This window comes from Mirounga angustirostris, unplaced genomic scaffold, assembly GCF_029215605.1.
Source record: "Mirounga angustirostris isolate CCGP_5_RB_7025 unplaced genomic scaffold, mMirAng1.0.hap1 SCAF_8, whole genome shotgun sequence".
In the NCBI taxonomy this organism is placed as follows: Eukaryota; Metazoa; Chordata; class Mammalia; order Carnivora; family Phocidae; genus Mirounga; species Mirounga angustirostris.
In genome coordinates, this window is record NW_026991716.1 from 136,914,880 (window position 1) to 136,935,982 (window position 21,103).

At 49.7% G+C, this 21,103-nt stretch overlaps 1 protein-coding gene across 1 annotated transcript in view; it reads left to right on the plus strand.

Annotated features, from left to right (window-relative positions):
• SYTL3 (synaptotagmin like 3) overlaps nt 1-21,103 on the plus strand; it is a 94,650-nt gene that overhangs the window by 46,127 nt on the left and 27,420 nt on the right. The window contains exons 8-11 of the mRNA XM_045865830.3: nt 11,215-11,266; nt 12,868-12,937; nt 15,543-15,615; nt 19,571-19,695. Of these exons, the coding sequence (XP_045721786.1) occupies nt 11,215-11,266; nt 12,868-12,937; nt 15,543-15,615; nt 19,571-19,695 (320 nt within the window). The remainder of the gene's footprint in view (nt 1-11,214; nt 11,267-12,867; nt 12,938-15,542; nt 15,616-19,570; nt 19,696-21,103) is intronic.

Here is a 21,103-nt window from a genome sequence, read left to right on the forward strand (position 1 = left end):
TTATGAAATCATGTTTATTTCCCAGATACATAATTTTGTATATGGCTTTGTCTTATTTAAAAGAAAATGTGGCATCTTATCTCTTGAATATTTCCTTCTCACTGCTCTCCTTCAGAGGAAAGACAAATTGAACACAAACCCACAGGAGGGGGTGTGAGCCCTAGAGGTGATTTTCCCAGCTGATTGGATTGCTCGCCGTGTCCCAGACAGATTTTCAGACCCGTCCATTTAAATCAGAACAGAGACTGTCAGGTCAGATTTTATGACTCCCATGTGAAGTAAGCCCTTGACCTTCAAACTTTGATTCTCACCCAGTGTTTCTAGGTAATAGTCTTCTGAAGGCAGGTTCTTGAGTATAGCCATCTTTGATTTCATGATGCCTTTGGCTTTGTTCACAGTAGCAACTCAAAAATTGAATTGTTTAGATTGTCCAAGGTGCTTTGAATACATCAACTCAACCCAGATCTTTTTTACCCCGTATTCTATCTCAGATGTCCCCCCAGGCCGCTTGACTATCCCTGCTGCTTTCTGAGTGCCGGTGTTCCTACCTGGACCATTTCTGCGTCTCTCTTCCTCTACCACTGTCCTCTGCACCCTCTCCACTGCCCTCCAGGATGAGACCACCCTCGGCAGTTTACATTTTTGGTCCTGAGTTGTCATGACTACCTCCCTATTTTGATCCATTGCTTTTAACATGGAGGGGAAACCGTGATTACATGGGCTAGTTATTAGGCTAGTCAGTGTTTTATTTTACTTAATACTCCCTGCTCCGTTGGGGGTTGGCAAACTACAGCACGCAGCCCAAATGTGGCCCACCAGCTGTTTGTATAAAGTTTTATTGGAACACAGCCATGCTAGCTCCTTTCTGTCTATGGCCAACTTTGCAGTACAATGGTCGAGCGGTTGCAACAGAGATCGTATGTCTGGCAAAGCCTACACTTTTTTAACTTGACCCTTTGCAGAAAGTTTGCTGGTCCCAGCTCTGTGTGATAGGCAGGTAATGTGATGGCATTTTGGTAAGCATCATTATTTCCCTGCTTATGAACAGAATGGGAAACCAAGGTAAAATCATTGAACTGAATAGAATTTCTGAGTTAAGAATCCATGTGTTCATATGTTGAGACCAAATTATTGGTTAGGGTAGTTTCTGGGGAGTATCTTGACCATTGGACGTTAAGCTATCTCCTTGTGTGAATACATTTTTTGAAAAGACTAGACCCCTACATATTTTTTTTTTTAAAGATTTTATTTATTTATTTGACAGAGAGAGACACAGAGCAGGATCACAAGCAGGGGGAGAGGGAGAGGGAGAGGGAAAAACAGGCTTCCCGTGGAGCAGGGAGCCCGATGCGGGGCTCGATCCCAGGACCCTGGGATCATGACCTGAGCCGAAGGCAGACGCTTAACGACTGAGCCACCCAGGTGCCCCTAGACCCCTACATATTTAATTGAGAAATCATTTTGTATTTAAGAACTCCATGCTCATCATTTTATTGCAGTAGAATAGACATACCATAAAAGTCACCATTTTAACCATTTGTGAGTGTAGAGTTCAGCCGCACCAAGCACGTTCACAGTGTTGTGCAATCATTACCACCAACCGTCTCCAGGACTTTTTCATCTCACAAAGCCGAATCTCTCTTTGCCATTAAACGCTAACTGTCCGGTCCTCCCTCCCAGCCAGCCCCGGTGACTGCCATTCTGCTTTCTGGCTCTATGAGGTGGACCATGCTAGGTACCCCGTGTAAGTGGAAACATAGTCCATTTGTCCTTTCATGTCTTTCTTATTTCACTTATGATGTCTTCAGGGTCCATCCATGTGGTAGCATGTGTCAGAATTTTCTTCCTTTTTAAGACCAAATGAAATTCCATTGTGTGTATCTACTGCATTGTGTTTATCCTTTCATCCCCCGGGGGTGGGGGTACTTGGGTGGTTTCCACATTTTGGCTGTCGTGACCAGTGTGGCCATGAACATGGGCGTGCAAATACCTGTTTAAGTTCCTGCTGTCAGTTCTTTTGTGTTTATACCCAGATGTGGCATTGCTGGGTCACGTGGTAGTTCTGTATTTCATGTCTTGAGTGACCACCATACTGTTTTCTGCAGTGGCCGCCCATTTTATGTTCCACAAGCAACGTGCAGGGTTCCAGCTTCTCCGTATCCATGTGGATACTTGTTATTTTCTGTTTTTTTGTTTTTTTTTTAAATAATAGCCATTCTAATGGGCATGAAGTAGTATTTCACTGTGTTTTTTTTTTCTTTTAACTCATTCCCTCAGTATTAATTAGGCATCTACCAGCCTGACACTTATTCTATTCTGTGTATGGATTTTGTTTTGATGATTTGATACACACAAGTATTGCAAAACATTTACCACATAAGGTTTATTAACACATCTTTCACCTCACACAATTATCATTTTGCCATTGTTATGGCAAGAACATTAACAGTCTGCTCTCATAACAACTTATAAGTCACAATATGGTATGGCAACTGTGATCACCATGTGACTATATATATTAGATTCCCAGAATTTATTCATCTTATAACTGAAAGTTTGTACCCTTTGACCAATAGCTCCCCATTTCCCCTGCCCCCAACCCCTGGTAACTACCATTCTACTCTCTGTTCTGAGTTTGGTGTTTTTAGATTCCACATATAAGTGACATCATATAGTGTTTGTCTTTTTCTGTCTGACTTATTCACTTAACATAATGCCTTCAAGGTCCATCCATGTTGTTGCAAGTGGCAGGATTTCTTCCTTTTTATGGCTGAATAATATTCCCTTTTAAAAATATATTTATTTTTAATTTTAGAGAGAGAGCATGAGAGAGAGTGAGAGCACGAGCAGCGGGGAGGGGTAAAAGGAGAAGCAGACTCCCTGCTGAGCAGGGAGCCCGATGTGGGACTCGATCCCAGGACCCTGGGATCATGACCTGAGCCGAAGGCAGAAGCTTAACCAACTGAGCCACCCAGGTGCCCCAATATTCCTTTCTAATAGATACCACATTTTCTTTAACCATTCGTCAGTTGAAGGACACCTAGGTTGTTTCCATGTCTTGGCTAATGTGAGCAATGTTGCCGTGAACATGGGAGTGCAGCTATGTCTTTGAGATAGTTATTTCATCTCCTTCGGATATATACCCAGTGTGGGATTGCCAGATCATAGGTAGTTCCATTTTTAATTTTTTTGGAGGAATCTCCACACTGTTTTCCATAATGGCTGTATCATTGGGGTTTCCATTTGCATTTCCTTAATGGTTAGTGATGCTGAACATCTTTCATATGCTTATTGGCCATTTGGATATTTTCTTGTCTATTGAAGTCCCGTGCCCATTTGAAAAATTGGGTTATTTTGTTTGTTTCTGGATAAAGAAGAAGAAAGCCAGAAGACTCACACTTCCCGATTTCCAAACTTACTACAAAGCTACAGTAATCCAAATGCGGTGGCATGGGCTTGGGAACAGGCAGAGAGACCAATGGAATGGCCTAGAGAACCCAGAAGAAACTCTTGCACATGTGGTCAGATGACTTCGAACAAGGGTGCCAATATCATTCAAGGGGGAAGGATCAGTCTTTTTAATAAATGGTGCCAGAAAGACTGGATATTCACAAATGAGAGAAATTAACTCAAAATGGACAACAGACCCAAAACTATAGAGCTCTTAGAAGAAAAACACAGAGGGAAAGATGACATTGGCTTTGACGATGATTTTTCAGATGTGATGCCAAAGGCAGAGCACCAGAAGGAAAATGGGCAAATGAGGCTACATCAAAATGAAAAGCTTGTGCATCAAAGGACACTGTCAACAGAGTAAAAAGGCGACCCATGGAAGGGGGGAAAATATTTGCAAATCACATATCTGATAAGGGATTAATATCCAAAATCTTTAGGAAAGAGAACTCCTAAACCCTACATTCAATTTTTAGCGAAAATCAAAGGACGCAGGAAGGCAGTCTACATTCTGTTGTCCCCAGGTCCTCAACAAGCCTGGCTGGTGGTTTTGTCAGCCCTAGGCGTATCTTTGTGGAAGAGTTACTGCCCAGCTCCTGGTGACTATTATTAACGTGGAAGCCATCCAGAATTTCTGCTGATAGAATATAGGGAGCTTAATTAAGGAGAAAAAATTATCTTTCTCTCTTGCAACTAAGCAGAAGAGTAATGTCTCATAGCAGAAGGACACTGGCTGAGAGAGATTTTTCTGCCAACAGGATTATAAATCGACTACTATTAATTTTTGTTCTTCTGGAAGGCATTAGTTGCTGATTCACAGTTGTGCACTTTATCTTCTTTCATCCTGGGGCAGTGCCTTAGCCCTACTGCTTTAAGCTCAGAGCTTCTCTAAGGACTAAAATATATTTTAAAATGGCTCTGGATTCTACTCCAAAACCATTTATGACAGGATATGATGATTATATGCTGAGGGATTTCTAGGTCAAATTTTTTGAGACATTTTCCATTTTATGTATGTGAGCCAAAAAAAATTGGTTTAAAACTTTATTGTGCTAGGGATTTTTTTCTTTCCTATTAAAGAAAAAAGTCCTAAAACACACCGTAATTGTCCAGTACCCCCTGCAAATCCTGGTTTGATTGATTGATTGATTGAGTGATTTGTTTGTTTATTTTCACCTCCTGGTTTTATTCATCTTTTCTAGAATTTCGAGGATACTCAAGCGCCAGTGTGGACCAGCTATTAGGACTGTCACATACAGTTGAGCAGGTTGAGCACTGTACTAGGGAGCCACCGCTCAGGGGGCACAGTTCACATCGTAGACATCTGAGACTTGTGTGTTTATTATGATGATTTTTCTGGAAGAATCAGCAAACTGTGTTGTTCTAACAAAATCCATATATTACAACCAACTCCTAGGGGTAGACAAAATTATCTTGAGGAAGGGGCACGTTTGCGTCGTTCACAGGGAGGTTCTATGTGGGGTCGCCCCACCTGTCTTTTGCTTTGGGTCACACCTGGAATTCTAGAGTGTGGTTTCCTACCTGGGATGCTGCTTCCCCTCCAGGGGCACCAGCAGACGGGTGGTCACGGGTCAGGCCACCCTCCTGTTCGATGGCCTTTTAGCTCCCCAACTGGATCCCACATGGCTGTACGGTTGTGTAGGACTTCTCTAACAAGGGGTTTCTGTGGGGCCTTACGGTCTAGCAGGGGAGGTTAATGGTGATGTCTTGGAAGAAGAATAACACACAGATCCCAGAGTTCAGGACGTGAGGCTGCTTGGCCACCGGACAAGATGATTTGCTGTTGGCTGCGTTGCACTGAGGCTGCTCTGGGCCCGCGTCACCTGAGTGGGAAGAGTCTGGGTAGCAGGGCCTGTCCTCCAGGGCACTGGCAGGTTGCAGTGAGTGTGCAGTGAGCTCGCTCGCCGGGCGTGACAATGGAGCCTGGCTAAGATGAGCATCCGTTCTGTAGGAGTTTTTGTGAGCGCCTGAAATGAGGTACCTCATCCCTATTCTTTTTCGATGGAGAAGTAGTCCATAGATAGATAATGACTTGTCACAGACATGTGTGTGCCAGATGCAGGACGGGTGTTGGATCTAGAAACCGCAGCTGTGCTCCGTGGTGTGCACGGATCTGTACAGGACCGGGAGCTCCTGGGTGTGAGCAGAACTTGTGTCTTCCTTATCTCTGTGAAGTGCTCCCGTGCTTTCGACACGGTGGATGTGAACGAATGGGTGAGTCACATGTAAGTCAGGTCATGAAAAAATAGTGACCTCCTTTTTTTTTAAAAGATTTATTTATTTATTTATTTATTTTTATTTTTTATTTTTTTTAAAGATTTTATTTATTTATTCATGAGAGACAGAGAGAGAGAGAGGCAGAGGGAGAAGCAGGCTCCCAAGGAGCTCGGGAGCCCGATGTGGGACTCGGTCCCAGGACCCTGGGATCATGACCTGAGCCGAAAGCAGATGCTTAACCATCTGAGCCACCCAGGTGCCCTTATTTATTTATTTTAGAGAGCGCCAACAAGCGTGAGAAGTGGGGAGGGGCAGAGGGAGAGAGAATCTCAAGCAGACTCCCCGCTGAGCACACAGCCTTACGTGGGGCTCGATCTCACGACCCTGAGATCACGACCTGTGCCGAAATCAGAGTCGGACGCTTAACCAACTGGTGCCCCGATGACCTTCTTTTCACACATCTTTGGTCGTACGGTTCAAATGAGGAGGTAATGCTTTGTGTTAAAATAGTTCTGGTTGCTGTTGTTGCATTTATAACCCCCACCCCCGCACGACATACTCTGATGGTGCTGGCGACACCAATAGGCGTAAGAGGAGACCTGTGTCCTCGGGGTGCTCTCCGCCTGGTCGGGGAGACCAACACAGATGCACACAATGACAGCGAAGCCAGAGGGCTGGTAGAGAAGTGTGCACGGCAGTGCGTGAGGACAGCTCGGGTCCCGGAGGATAAACCACTGGCAGCCACGGGCACATGAGCAAGGAGCATGGAAGAGGAGAGTCTAGTGGGCACCGGGCATCTTCACCAGCACCTCCGAATGGGACGGGGGTACATACTCTGAGTGGCGGAAGGAGACCCCGGAGAGGCATGCAGGGCCTGAAGCATAGAGGACCTTGTCGGCCCTTCCATGGGGCTGCTGGAACCAGCCCTGGAAAGTACTGGCGGCTCCGACCAGCGGAAGTGTGTTCCTGTCTCACTGTTCTGGGGGCTGCGAGTCCAAAATCCAGGCTCGGGGGACCACGCTGCCCCTGCCAGCGCCAGCGGAGGGTCTTTCCCGCCTCTCGTAGCTTCGGTTGCTTCTCTGCCATCCTTGGCAACCGTTGGCTTGTGGACACATCACTCCAGTCTCTGCTTATGTTGTCACATGGCCGTGTTCACTTCCTCTTCCCTGTGTGCGTGTCTACCTCTGTGTCCAGATTTTCCCTTTTTATAAGGACACCAGTCATATTGTGTTGGCGCCCATCCCAACGACCCCCCCAGCTTGCTCCACCAAGACACTCCAAATAAGGTCACAGTCACAGGTGCTAAAGCTTAGGACTTCAGGGCACCCAGGTGGCTCAGTCGGTTAAGCGTCTGACTCTTGATTTTGGCTCAGATCATGATCTCAGGGTTGTGGGATTGAGCCCCGTGTCGAACTCCGTGCTCGGCGGGGAGTCTGCTTGAGATTCTCTCCCTCTGTCCCTCCCCAGTTCTCATGCCTGTTCGCGCTCTCTCTAAAATAAATAAATCTTAAAAAAAAAAAAAAGATTAGGACTTCAACATGTCTTTTCAGGGGATACAACTCAATGCATAGCAGCCTTGGATGCTGGTCAAGGAAGTTCATTCACAGAACAACTTGTCGTATCCACGTAGACAGGGAGCTGCAAGCCAAGGACGGCTTCTCCTTCTCCTGTGCTCTGGGTGGGGGGCGCTGCAGGGGGGAGGGAGCAGGCTAGGAGAGAAAGGGGAGCCCGAGAGGGGCAGGGACGGTGCTCACACCCAGGGCTGGATGCCCCAATCCCGGTGCACGGGCTTGGTCCCTTGATTTATGTGGCCTGAGATACCCAGGACAAATAGAAAGCATGTCTAAAATGAAGAATCTCAGCATTTTCTGGGCATTGGCCATTGGTTTATAAGTGGTTGTTTCTCCCCTTGCTTTTTTTTTTAATTTTTAAAAAAAATTATTTATTTATTTATTTGAGAGAGAGAGAGAGAGAGAGAAACAGCATGAGAGGGAATAGGATCAGAGGGAGAAGCAGGCTCCCCGCTGAGCCGGGAGCCCGATGTGGGACTCGATCCCAGGACTCCAGGATCATGACCTGAGCCGAAGGCAGTCGCTTAACCAACTGAGCCACCCAGGCGCCCTCCCCTTGCTTTTTATTATGAACATTTTCCCTCGTGAGGAAAGTAGAGAGAATGGGAGACCCCCGCGTACCAGTCACCGCTCCCCCCTACCTTGTGTGTGTCCGGCTTTGTAGGCAAGTCATGGTGCGAAAGGCAGGTTTGTCATTTGTATGTATTTTGTCATTACAAAATGTCCCCGAGCCTCAGTTTTCGTTGATAAAATTGAGATGACACCTGGAGACAACCCAAGAAGCAAAGGCACATGGAGCCCTGCGCCTAGCGCAGTGCAGTCTGCTGCTGACCAACGGTGGCCGCACCTTCTCGAACGTGCTCTGGAAGCCTGGACTCTGCCGACCCACAGCTGCTCCTCCGCCCAGCCTCTGGCCCAATGAGGCAGCCAGAGCGGCACAGCGGGGCCCCTGCTTCAGACACCCCGCCTCTCAGGACGCCTGGGAGGGCATCCTTTTCTCCGTGTTTCCTCCCCGTGGTTACATGCATGGTTATTTTATTTATTTATTTTTTGGAGAGAGAGAGTGTGAGATGGAGCAGGGGGAGGAGAGGCGGAGGGAGAGAATCTCAGGCCGACTCTGTGCCGAGCGTGGAGCCCAATGTGGGGCTCAGTCCCACGACCCTGAGATGGTGACCTGAGCCGAGATCAAGTCCGAGCCCAGGGCTGAGCCACCCAGGCGCCCCTGTGCCGTGCATTGTTATGTTCACGAAAAGTCAGTAGGGCTTTTGAAGGAAGCCTCTGATAAGAAACAAGTGAGGGAATAGAGGAGGAAGCAACATGGAAATAAACAGGGCAGCGCTTCCCAAACTTCAGCGAACGGACCTCGATTCTGTGCAGCGGGGCTGGGCCCAGGACTCGGCATTGTTGACAAGCTCCCAGCTGGGACTGCGGTGCTGCCCACACTTGGAATAGCAACGATATGGGGGTGCAGTAGGACCCGAGGGCCAAACCTGCCCGTTTTTCTATGTCCTGTGAGTTAAGAATGAGTTTTACATTTTGGAATTGTCAAAATAGTTGCAACCTGTAAAAAAGCCATGAAATTCAAATTTCAATGTCCACCAAGTTTTATTGGGGCACAGACATGCCCACTCTTTATTTTTTTATTTAATTTAATTTAAAATTTTTTTAAAGATTTTATTTATTCATAAGAGACAGAGAGAGAGAGAGAGGCAGAGGGAGAAGCAGGCTCCCCACTGAGCAGGGAACCTGATGTGCGACTTGATCCCAGGACCCTGGGATCATGACCTGAGCCGAAGGCAGACGCTCAACCATCTGAGCCACCCAGGCGCCCTATTTTTTTTTTAATTTTATTTTAAAATTTTATTTAAATTCAGTTAACTAACATACAGTGTGTTACTAGTTTCAGAGGTGGAGTTGGGTGATTCATCAGTGGCACGTAACCCCCAGTGCGCATTCCGTCACGTGCCCTCCCCAGTGCCCATCACCCAGGTATCCCATCCCCCCGCCTCCCCTCCAGCGACCCTAATGCTGTGCATGGCTGCTGTCACAGCGGCAGAGGACAGAGACTGTGTAGAGCCCAGAACACTTGTCTCTGCGGAGGGGGTTTGCGGAGCCCACAGCGCGGCCGGCCAGGCCCGATGCGGCCAGCAGGGGGCAGCAGAGAGCCGTTTGTGGCCAGGCCTTCGCGGGGACCTCAGGAGGGGTATTGGGAAATGGGGTGTCGGGGGACTAAGCTGAAACTGAAGATGGAGGTAGGGGCCTGAGGTAGAAATGCCCAGGCAGTGGGAGCTAGGAGGTGAGGTGGGGGTAAGTGGGAGTAAGTAGACAATGTCTATGCAGGCAGGGAAGCCGGGCTGGAGAGGGGGCGCCAGGGGCGCATGTGGAGGCCCCGGGACGCTGCATGGGGCTTGGACTTTGGGCAATGGCAGTAAGGGGTCACTGAAGAGCTTTCGGCAGTAGAACGATAGCATCGATGAGGGGGTGCGCTGTGCCTGGTGGCTGTGCCTTGGGGACACTGTCACCACAATCCAGGGACAAGATGCTGAGCATCTGAGCAGACAGGTGGGCGGGAAGGGAGCCACAAGCCGACGCCCAGGAGGGCTCCGACCTCGCTGTCCCCTGTTGGGGTCCGCCTTTTCACCCAGGACACCCTGGATACACAGTGTCTCTAGTTTTTCTTTTTCTTTGCCTTGCTTTTTTCTGCTTTCATGACAACCGACCGTGAAGCAGTTCGGGGTCGTTCTCTTTTTCTTCTGGCCTCGCGGTTTTCTTTCCAGTGGCTCCTCGGGTGTGGGTTCTGCAGGTGCCCCTCTCGGCCTGTGGGGCTGCCCTTCTGATCCGCCTTAGAGAAGCCTTAGTGGGGGCGGGGGAGGGCTCACGGACGCCTTCCAGAATCTGGTGAACACCATCATCCACCCCCGCCCCCAAATGCACACAGACAGGGAGACTCAGAGCTTGACATGTGAGTTCGGGGCTCACACACTCCCTGAGGCCGGCTCCAGTTAGGAAGCCCTCCCCTGGGGGTCAGCTTCCTCCTAGCTTTAGGGTTCGGGCCTTGATATCAGAGCCGCTTACCTCCCTCCTCCCCCCCCCCCCCCGCTCCCCCCCGCCTGCCAAAGTCCTCCCTGCCCTGCTTCTCCTCTGATGGAGGTGATGTGAATATGTATGTCGGTCTTTCTTGGGGGTGGATGAAAACCTTCACACACACCCCACGGGCGCTAGACAGCATGGCAGGCTTGGTGGCTCCCAGCCCTGTGTCGGGCAGGGTGGAGGAGGGCTGGGCAGACTAACCTCTTCCTATGCACTGGGCCAGGAAACATTGTGTTCACAGAACTATGGAGAGTTCTATTTTTGGGGTCTTAATACATCATAAAATCCCCTTGCCTGGAAACAAAAAGAGTACTATATCAGAAGCGGTCTTATTTAGGAAATTATTAGCTTCTACAACTAGAAATAAGTAGATTACATTTTTTAACAGATTAATTTAATCCCCATAACAAGGAATGCTTAAAGGAATATAGTCATGCTATTATTAAATGTTTCCAAAGGACAAATGGAAGCTTGGAAGCTTGGACTGCTTTTCAGATTTTCCAGATTTAGAAAATCTAACCCTACGTCAACTCTTAATAAAAGCAGTCGTTCCCAGCAATTATGTGTATGTATGTGTTTATGTCTGCATTTTTAACAACTTTTGTGGTTGTAGTTTATAGAGCATAAACGTCATCTGTTTTTTAACATATTATATAATTTGTTTTTAGCAAATTTACGGAGTTGTGTGACCATCACCACAGTCGAACTTTAGAGCATTTCTATCACCCCAAGATGGTCTTTTACTTTTTAATTGCAAGAAGTGGTATTAGAAAAATAATAATTTTAATTGATTGCTTCCTGTGTTTGCATCACCAAGGTTGTCTTCTTACTAATGAATGACCTTTGCTGTTATCTCTTCCAGGCAAACACGGGACAGCCGGAGCAAAGCTCTTGCAATCTTATCAGGAGCTGAGGTGAGTGCTGTACGAGGGCAGACCGTCCTGGCCCTCCCCTGGCCTGGGGAAAAAAGGACGCTGAAAGAACTTCTAGATCTCCTGACTTTCAGACGTGGCTGCTCTGGAATGTGACTTTTTTTTTTTTTTAAATGATAAAGTGCCTGGAAAAGATTGAAACAGAGATCTTTCCAGATTCTTATGAAGGGCCTTCTTGGGAGCTAGCAGAGCAGTTTCTCACTAAAGGTTTTATTTCCTAAATTCTCCTGAAATGTGGTACGAAAATGAGATATTATTTTTGAGGGCATTTTAAATGAAATTCTGAACCAGGCATTTGCTTTTATGAATCATTCGTATCTCCAACATCATGCCTGGTAACTGACTCCTCAGACATCCGTGGAATAAAATTGGCAGCAGTGAGGCATGGTCTGCGAGATGCTAACTTCTTTTTTTTTTAAGATTTTATTTATTTATTTGAGAGAGAGAGAGAAAGCACAAGCAGGGGAGAGGGAGAAGCAGGCTGCCTGCAGAGCAAGGAGCCGGAGGTGCTCGCTCCCAGGACCCCAGGATCATGACCCGAACTGAAGGCAGACGCTTAACTGACTGAGCCACCCAGGCACCCGGAGAGCTAACTTCTTTTTTTTTTTTTTTAAAGATTTTATTTATTTATTTGAGAGAGTGAGAATGAGAGAGAGAGAGAGAGAGAGCACATGAGGGGGAGAAGGGTCAGAGGGAGAAGCAGACTCCCCGCCGAGCAGGGAGCCCGATGCGGGACTCGATCCCGGGACTCCAGGATCATGACCTGAGCTGAAGGCAGTCCCTTAACTGACTGAGCCACCCAGGCGCCCAAGATCTAACTTCTTGATGCAAAATCCTAAACACCTAGCACTCTTGGAGCGAGCAACAATTCACGCACCTGATTGCACCAAATAAATTAAAGTATTACTGAAAGCTCCCCCCGGCTTTTTTTTTGGCCCATTATGAGATTTTCCAGTCTTGGGACTTCATTTTTTTTTTTTCTCCCCCATCAACTTCTTCTTCTTCTTCTTTTTTAAGATTTTATTTATTTATTTGAGAGAGAGAGAGTGAGTGAGCAGGCATGAGCAGGGGGGAGAGGCAGAGGGACTCAATCACAACACCCTGGGATCAGGACCTGAGCTGAAGGCAGATGCTTAACGACTGAGCCACCCCGGTGCCCCTCCCCCATCAACTTCTGATGCCTCTCATGCTTGATGTTGGCATGGCGTCTTGGGCACTTCTGTTGGGATTTCTGCTGAGAGAACGCACACGGCCACGGGGGACACACACCTGGTCTGGGCTCTGGAGCGGCCGCGCTACTTTAGACGACATGCGCCGCACACAAGGCTTGGGCACGGGGCAGCTCGGCGCTCATTTGCCGCATCCCGAGACCAGGAAATTGCACCCTGCCTAGAGGAGCAGATCCATGCAGGGCCGCTGGATCCTCTTCTAAAACATGAGGAAGTAAAAGCAAAAAGCAAAAAGCAAAAAAAAAAAAAAAAGAGAACGTGAACGAGAGGATGATGGCGAGTCCCATGCATTTGTAAGACTAATAGTTGGATCATTCATAACCCGTTTTTTATTCCTGTATTTTTCCTTGGCAGCAAAATTTCTGTGGTTCCTCCTACCCCACCTCCTCTGAGCGAAAGCCAATGCAGTAGCAGCTCGAACAGGGTAATGTGTCTGTTCTGTGTGCCTCCCTGGGGAAGGCGCAGTGGGAGAGAGGCAGAGGAAGAACGGGGTCTCAGAGGTTGGGCCAAGGTCGTCGGAGCAAAGGGATCCGCCTGTAGCAGAAGCAGGCCATGGAGGGCGGCAGAGAATGGAGGCCAGAAGTGCTGGGCCTGCCCAGTGTCTGTGCTCCCACTATGCTTTGGGGGCCATGGGATCATCTGCATTAACAATGACTCACCTTCTGTTTGCACCCCACATCCTCACCTGCACCCCACGTCCTCACCTGCACTCTCTGTCCCCACCTGCACCCCACATCCCCACCTGCACCCCACATCCCTGCCTGTGCCCCACATCCACCCCCTACCACTTTACTCTTGTCATTTTGTTGGCTGTCTTCCTTATGTGTGCCCTGTGCTCTTGAGTGTGGGGGTCTGAATAGGCTGCAGTGTGTTGGGGGTCTCTGGGGATGTGAAGAGAAATAAATACAGGTTGATTCACAGGTGTGTGATTCATAGGTGTGGGAGTGCCTGGTGTGTGTGTGTGTGTGTGTGTACCTTTTGAGTATTTATAGATGCTAACATAAAATAGGCCAGGACCATTTCTGTCCACAGAAATTAGTGGTGTCATCTTAGAGAAGTTACCTGGATTCCCACTTGGGAGATGGAAATAGTTATACTCCTCTGGCTTGCTTCCCAAGGCTGGTGTGAGAAACTAATGAAATAATGTCTGTGCTGGTACTTAGAAACTGTAAAGTGCCATGAAAACACATGGTCTTGATTATTTTCATTATTATTATTCTGTGAATTAAAGAGAGTATATCTGTACATAGAAAGGCATGTTCATGTTCATATGCTAGTGAGAGAGAGAGAGAGTATATTTATTCTTCTTGCAGTTTCAAACTGAGTCCCTGGAATGACCTTCAAAATTCTGCTCCACTTTCTCCTTGAGATTCTAAATCCTCTGAAGTTGTCCCAGCAGGGATGTGCTCAAGACATATTTCCTGGATCGATGGATGGAGGGAGGGATGGATGGATGGATAGAAGGATGTAGGGAGGGAGGGATAGGAGGGAGGGATGGAGGGAAGCAGGGAAGGAGGGAGGGATGGATGGAGGAAGAGGTGGATGGGGGGACTGATGGAGGGAGGGAGGGAGGGATGGATGGAGGGATAGAGGGAGAGAAGAGTGGGTAGAGAGGGGAGGGTGGGATGAATAGAGGGATGAATAGTTAGATGGAGGGATGGATGGTTGGAAGGGTAGAGGGAGGGACAGATAGATGGATGGACAGATGGATGGATGATAGATGATGGATGGATGGAGGGGTGTATGGATGGAGGGATGGATGGATGGAGGGGTATATGAATGGAGGGATGGATGGATGGAGGATAGATGGATGGACAGAGGAGTGGATGGATGGATGGAGGGGTGGATGAGGCAGGGTGTGTGGATGGAGGGATGGGTGGACGGAGGGGTGGATGGATGGAGGGATGGATGGATGGATGGATGACGGGTAGATGGACGGATAGATGGAGGGGTGTATGGATGGAGGGATGGGTGGATGGAGGGGTGTATGGATGGAGGGATGGGTGTATGGAGGCGTGTATGGATGGAGGAATGGATGGAGGGAGGGACGGACAGATGGATGGACAGATGGATGACAGATAGATGGATGGATGGAGGGAGGGGTGTATGGAGGGGTATATGGATGGAGGGATGGATGGATGGACGGAGGGGTGGATGGATGGATGGAGGGGTGGATAGATAGATGGGAAGATTGACAGAGGAGTGGATGGATGGAGGGGTGGATGGATGGAGGGGTGGATGGATGGATGGAGGGGTGGATGTAGGGGTGTATGGAGGGATGGATGGATGGAGGGATGGATGGATGGATGATGGATGGATGGATGGAGGGGTGGATAGATGGAGGAATCGATGGGTAGATGGGAAGATGGACAGAAGGGTGGATGGAGGGATGTATGGATGGAGGGATGGATGGACGGAGGGGTGGATGGATGGATAGATGGATGGATGGAGGAGTGGATGGAAGGAGGGATGGGGATGGGGATGGGGAGGGATGGAGGGATGGGACTTGAAGGGAAAAGTGACCTCCTTTCTGTCATTTTTGCTTCCTCTTTCTTCTCTCTCCTGCTTAGAGGGGTAGAACTAACTCCTTGGCTCCAAGCTGGTGCTCTGAGCCTGGTACCACCATGGGCCACTGTGTCCTGTGCCCTTTGCCATGTTGGCATCTGCTCTGTGTGGGGTTGGGGTGGGTCATACAAGAGCTGGCTAAGGAAGCAGGAGTCTACCCGAGCATGGCCTGAGCCAGAGAAATGTCGGTCATTATTCCTAGGATGTAGTTGTTACCATGTTACCCCACTGCTGATGCCCCTTGCTGAAATGGGGTGTCAAACCTCAGAGGAAAGAAGGTGAGTAAGAGGGTCCCCTCTCCAGACATGCACACACACACACCTGCATGCACACACACACCCGCACGCATGCACTCTGCTCACACCTGCCAGTGTTTGGGGGGCAGCAGCCTGCAGGCTTCTGGGGCAGACACGAGTCTCCAAATATAACTCTCATTCTCTCTCCTCTGTCTGTTTTAATTACAGGAGCTTGGTCAGTTTAAAGGATTTAATAAATCCGTGGAAAATTTGTTTCTGTCTGTTACCACCCACATGAAAAGTAAGTGGATGCCTCTCCATGTGTTCTCCCCACCACCAGCCAGGCCAGCCAAGCCCACCGGCAAGGGGACCTCTGTCTCCAGCTCCTGGGGACAGCCACAGCCCCGGCCCTTCACCCCTCCACCTGCAGAGCAGGCCTCTGGTCTCCTGGGGGCAGAGGAGACCCCCTTTGGCCCCCTGGACTGGCTCAGTTTACCCCCACTGCTGCCCAAACCTGGCAGAGCTCAGCACGTGGTGGGAAGGAGCCGGCTCGGACCAGTGTGGGCAGGTGCTGCAGCCTCTTCCATGGCCCCACAAAGACGGGGGGTGGGACGGCTCCAGTGAATGAGATCTGGGAGCGAGCTCTCCCACCAGGCATGGCCCACTGTCTGTCGTTTGCACGGAACTGCTTGTCCGTTCTTCTTTCCGTCTTGGTCAGTTTATCTTCTTCAATGGGCAGTAATCATGTGATTTGCAGATGCAAGGGACCCAGAACTACCACTGCTTAGAGTCTTGCCTCTTTCAATGTTCTTTCTGCTCATATATTCTTCCCTGTTGATCTTAAACCGCAAACCCGAGAACAGCTCCTGTTCAGGCCTGCAAAGGTGCCCAGAGAGATGGTCCCAGGGTGGGGGGCAGGGGGTCTCAGGCACCCACTCCCTTTCACGGTGCTTCTGTTTGGCTTCTCCCCACGCTGGTGCATAGGGATGGGCTCAGTGTTGTCCCTTGGCCTTGAGACAGTCTTATTACTTGATTTTAATTAGTTCTCCATATTCCCCACGAGCCCTTCTGAGCTGCCTCGTGACAACTCAAATCAAAGCACCACTTTTCAGACAAGCAGAAAGGTGACTGTCTCATGAGACAGTCTGTCCCCCTCTGCTTCAGAAAGATGAAGCAGCCGAATTTCGTGCCGCCTGCTTGCTAACAGAGCTCGGAGGTTTAAAGTCACCCCGTTAGTCTGCCTGGCTTTCAGACGACATCTGCCCTCTGTGTGCACCAGCCTTGGACGCGGGTTTCCAGCTGTAACAGCTGCTTGAACTCTGAGCCCCTGGCTCTGTTCCTGCGGCCGCTCTAATTGCCGAGACTTCTCAGCGTCTCTTTCTAGAAGCATAGCCTCTACCCAAATCCACGCGGCTTCTGTGCATCCCCTCCCACCGCCGTATTCTGGAGTCCTGCCTCAGCATTCACTCTGACCTGGTAATCCCTCAGCCAGACACCCAGAGAGGCAGGACACACGTTTTATCTTGTCCCAGGTCACACACCCTCCGACGCATGCTGGGACCCACACACGGGTACGCTTGGATGGCTTACGTACCCATAGCCCCGCCTGGGACAGGCTCACCCGTTTGAGACTCGCCAGTTTAATACCTTGAGCGTAATGATGATGCCATCCATATAAATCAGCAGACCCAGGTGGAGAGCCGGGGCTAATCCCTGGGGGGTGGGGTGGGGGTTCCAAAGAGCAGAGTAGCATCGTGTCTCTGCCATGGGACATGGATTGAACCCCTTAACCTGCGCCCCCTCCCTGTTTGTTAGGCTCTAGTACTTCATGGGATGCCAAACCCTCAGCCCAGAGGCAGGGATGAAAAAACCCAGCTTTCTGGGCCCATGGGAGGGATGGTCTGCCCACCGGCTCTCCCAGGTGCTCCAGGGGCTTCGGGAAGGGGCACAGACTACAGACCCTTCATCCGGTCTCTGCCTCAGGGCGTGCAGCAAGGTGGGGCTGACTCCCTTTTCTTCAGGTCCTCAGCTGGTGGGCACATGTCCCTCTTGATCCTTTGTGCGGCCTGTTTCCTACAGAAGTGGTACAGAGGACAGCCTCTTTCTGGTGTCACCTGGGGTCTCTGGGGGGACGGCTGGAGGGGGCCTTGGCCCGAAGAGTTTGGGAAGCTACCCCAGGGCTACAACCCCTGGCAGCTGAGGTTGCCCGGGGAAGCCAATCTGGCTGGAAGAAATGAGCAATTCCAGCCCTTTTTATTTTTTTATTTTTGTAAAGATTTTATTTATTTATTTGAGAGAGAATGAGATAGAGAGCATGAGAGGGGGGGAGGGTCAGAGGGAGAAGCAGACTCCCTGCTGTGCAGGGAGCCTGATGCGGGACTCGATCCCGGGACTCCAGGATCATGACCTGAGCCGAAGGCAGTCGCTTAACCAACTGAGCCACCCACGCGCCCAATTCCAGCCCTTTTTATCATGGCTGCATTTCTAGGAGATTCCAGCACCCTGGCCCTGCTTCGAAGGGGAGGAGGAATAAGAACGTTGATTTTCGCTTCAGGGCCCTTCTGTGCTTCTTGCTGTTAGTTTTCCTTTTCACCCGATAATGCCGATTCCGAGCCTAGTCGTTAGAAGCTGAATAGCTTGGGAGGCACCCCCACCCGCCTTGTCTGTGCACTTAAATGGACCAGATGAAGGCACAGGCTTTGGGGTGAGTGCCAGACAGATGGCAGGGGGAGGCCACCGTCCCCCAAGGTGGGGGCTTCTCCTGCTGGGGCTCTCACACCCTTCGTAGCGGGGCTGGGGTTTGGCGTATGAGGAGTTCATGTTCACCGTCAGCTTCGAGGGTCAGGTGTGTGCCGGGACACTGCTAGCTTCTGGTGCGGAAAGATGCCCCGCGGTTTCCGGAGGGCAGACCTGAGGGCAGTGTGGGCTGTACTGCTCTCACACAGGAGAGGGCCCACACACCCTGGTGGGAAGGAAAATGCCCCGAGGTTCTGGGGGGCAGATGAGGTTCTCCTCTAGAGAGAAGAGACGCTCCGCGGAAGTACGCCCTGGCAGCACATGCAGGAGGTACCCAAGAAATAGCATCTAGAGGAGCGGATCAGGAGACAGGATGCTGTGGAGCCGGGCTGTCCAGTATGCTAACAGCAGGTGGCTCCTGAAATATGGCCTGCCCGAAAAAAGGGTAAAATACACCAGATTCCGGAAACTTAGTGTTAAAAAAAAAGAGTTAAACATTTCATTAATTGTACAGCACGGGGAAAACAGTAATATCGAAACAATCTTACATGGGGAAGGATGGTAACTAGACTTAGTGGGGTGATCACTTCATAATGTGCACCAGAAACTAGGGTGTATTCTGTGTCCATTACGCAATTAAAAATTTCATTAATTTTCATATTGATTATATATTTTAACACTATTTTGGGTATATTGTGTTACATGAAACACAGTGTTAAAATCAGTCTTACTTGTTTCTTTTTTAAATGAGGCTACTAGAAAATTTGAAATGGCATACGTGAGCAACATTATTATCTATTGGAGAGCGCTGCTCGAAAGATAGTTTCAAGGTCATCTTTGAGAGAGACAAGGACCCCGGGGAAAAGGGAAGACGTTTTGGGGGGACAAAATCATCTTTGAGGTGGTTAGCTCGCTTCTGGGTATGGATTTCTTCCTTCTCACTTTATTCACCTTTATTCTCGGCCACTATTACACTGCAAAAACAAGTTGTATTTCCAGGATTTGCTTATTAAAATAATTATAGGGGTACCCTGAATGTGCTTCCACCTCTTTTCAGAGGGTCCCAAGAGATGATATTTAGTTATAAGTCTTTGTAAGGAACCCCTAAAAAGCCGGCTGGTTTGTGAGGTTGCCTTTTTTGTGCTTGGACAACCGGCTGCTCGTGGTATGTGGCCCAGGATGCAGGGTAACCTGTCCGGAAGACCTCCTTCTCGCTCCCGCCCTGACGGTGGCTCTCTGCCCCCAGAAGCACGTGGCCACGCGGTCACCTTTTGGGAACCCGGCTCTTCTGTCCCGTGCACGGCGCGGTGTGGCCCGTGTCCAGCACGCCGTGTCTGGGGATGCTCCCCCCGGCCCCGGAGCTGGGTGTTGGATGTGCCATCCTCCCCACGCAGCAAGCCTCACCTCGGGAGACCTTGGGGGCTCCTCGGGGTGTGGTTGCAGGGGCTCCCAGAGGAGGGCCCCACGAGTCTGTCAAAGCTGTGCGCTCCCACCTGTCATCCCTTGTATTTGTTTTCTAGAGCTTTCCAAGTCCCAGAACGACATGACCTCTGACAAGCAGCTCCGGGCCACGGGTCCCAGGCAGCATGCTGGCCAGACGGAGAGGAGGAGCCAGTCGGACACTGCTATCAACATCACCACCAGGGTAGTCCCCAAGGCGCCCGGGCCGCCCCGAGAGCCGCTGCCAACCCATTTCCTCTGTAGATTTCGTCTCTTATTTTATTTTATTTTATTTATTATTTTTTTTAAAGATTTTATTTATTTGCGAGAGAGAGAATGAGAGACAGAGAGCATGAGAGGGAGGAGGGTCAGAGGGAGAAGCAGACTCCCCGCCGAGCAGGGAGCCCGATGCGGGACTCGATCCCGGGACTCCAGGATCATGACCTGAGCCGAAGGCAGTCGCTTAACCGACTGAGCCACCCAGGCGCCCTCGTCTCTTATTTTATAGCACCACATTAAGCATTCTGAAAAAAACGTAATTTTAAACCCCTCTATTGGGAAGGCCTGGCCAAATGACGGTCAAATTTCAGGGTCGATTTGGAAAATAGTTGAGGGCAGGGAAAAGCTTCGGCCTAATCCCGAGCCCCTGGGACTTCTGGGTGTCTGCCGGAACTCCCTCTGGGCTTCAAGGCCACCCCAAAGGCAAGGGGACCACCTGCGGGGCGAGATGGGCCAGGTGATTCCCTCAGGGAGGGTCAAGAGGCCTTTCTACTTGGCAACAACCTCCAGTTAAAATCTGTCCTGGTCTCTGATAGAAACCACTAAAAACATAAATGCTGCATGACCCCCGGCAATCACGAGGGAGGCGCTCTCCGGGTATCTAAGCTGCAAGAGAGAGTGCACCTAATAAAGGCTTTTAAGGAAATAGTCTGGCTTTCCACCAGGATTAACCAAGTCTGAAGCAGATGCGCTGGGACAGGGGAGAAAGCGACTTTAGAATCAGAACACCTGCATTCTGGTCCAGCTGAGGTGACCTGGCTAGGGCAGGTCCCACCACCTGGCTGTTGACAGGGTCAATAGGACCACTCTGGTTGGCTGGACAGGGTAGGTCCCCCTTCCTGCAGCTGCGGGCTCCACTCAGGATGTCCCCAGATAGACTCCCCAGGCAAGCGGAGGGGGTTAACCCCCACTCTCCTGCGGGAACTTCCACACACAATCTCAAGGTTTCAGATTCTGCCTCCATCCATGACCCTTTACCTTGGGCATGTCACATGAACTCCCTGAGCACTGATGTGCTCTTGGCGAAATGAAGCGGATAATTCTCGTTCTGCCCGAGGCGCAGGCCGCTTGTAAAGATCTCCCGAGATAATACAGTATCTAAATCGCTACCTAAGCCATCTAAATATACTATCTAAATTGCCAGTCTTTCTTACTATGTGCCAGACTCCACTCAAGGCTTTCTCTGGATCATCTCATTTTATCCTCACACTATCCCATGAACCATGGATTGCATTTGGCCCTGTTTTGCATTTAGGGAAACTGAGGCTTAGAGTGACGAAGTCACATGGCTGGGGTTACATAACCAGAAAGTGGTGGGCGGTCTTGCTTTGGAG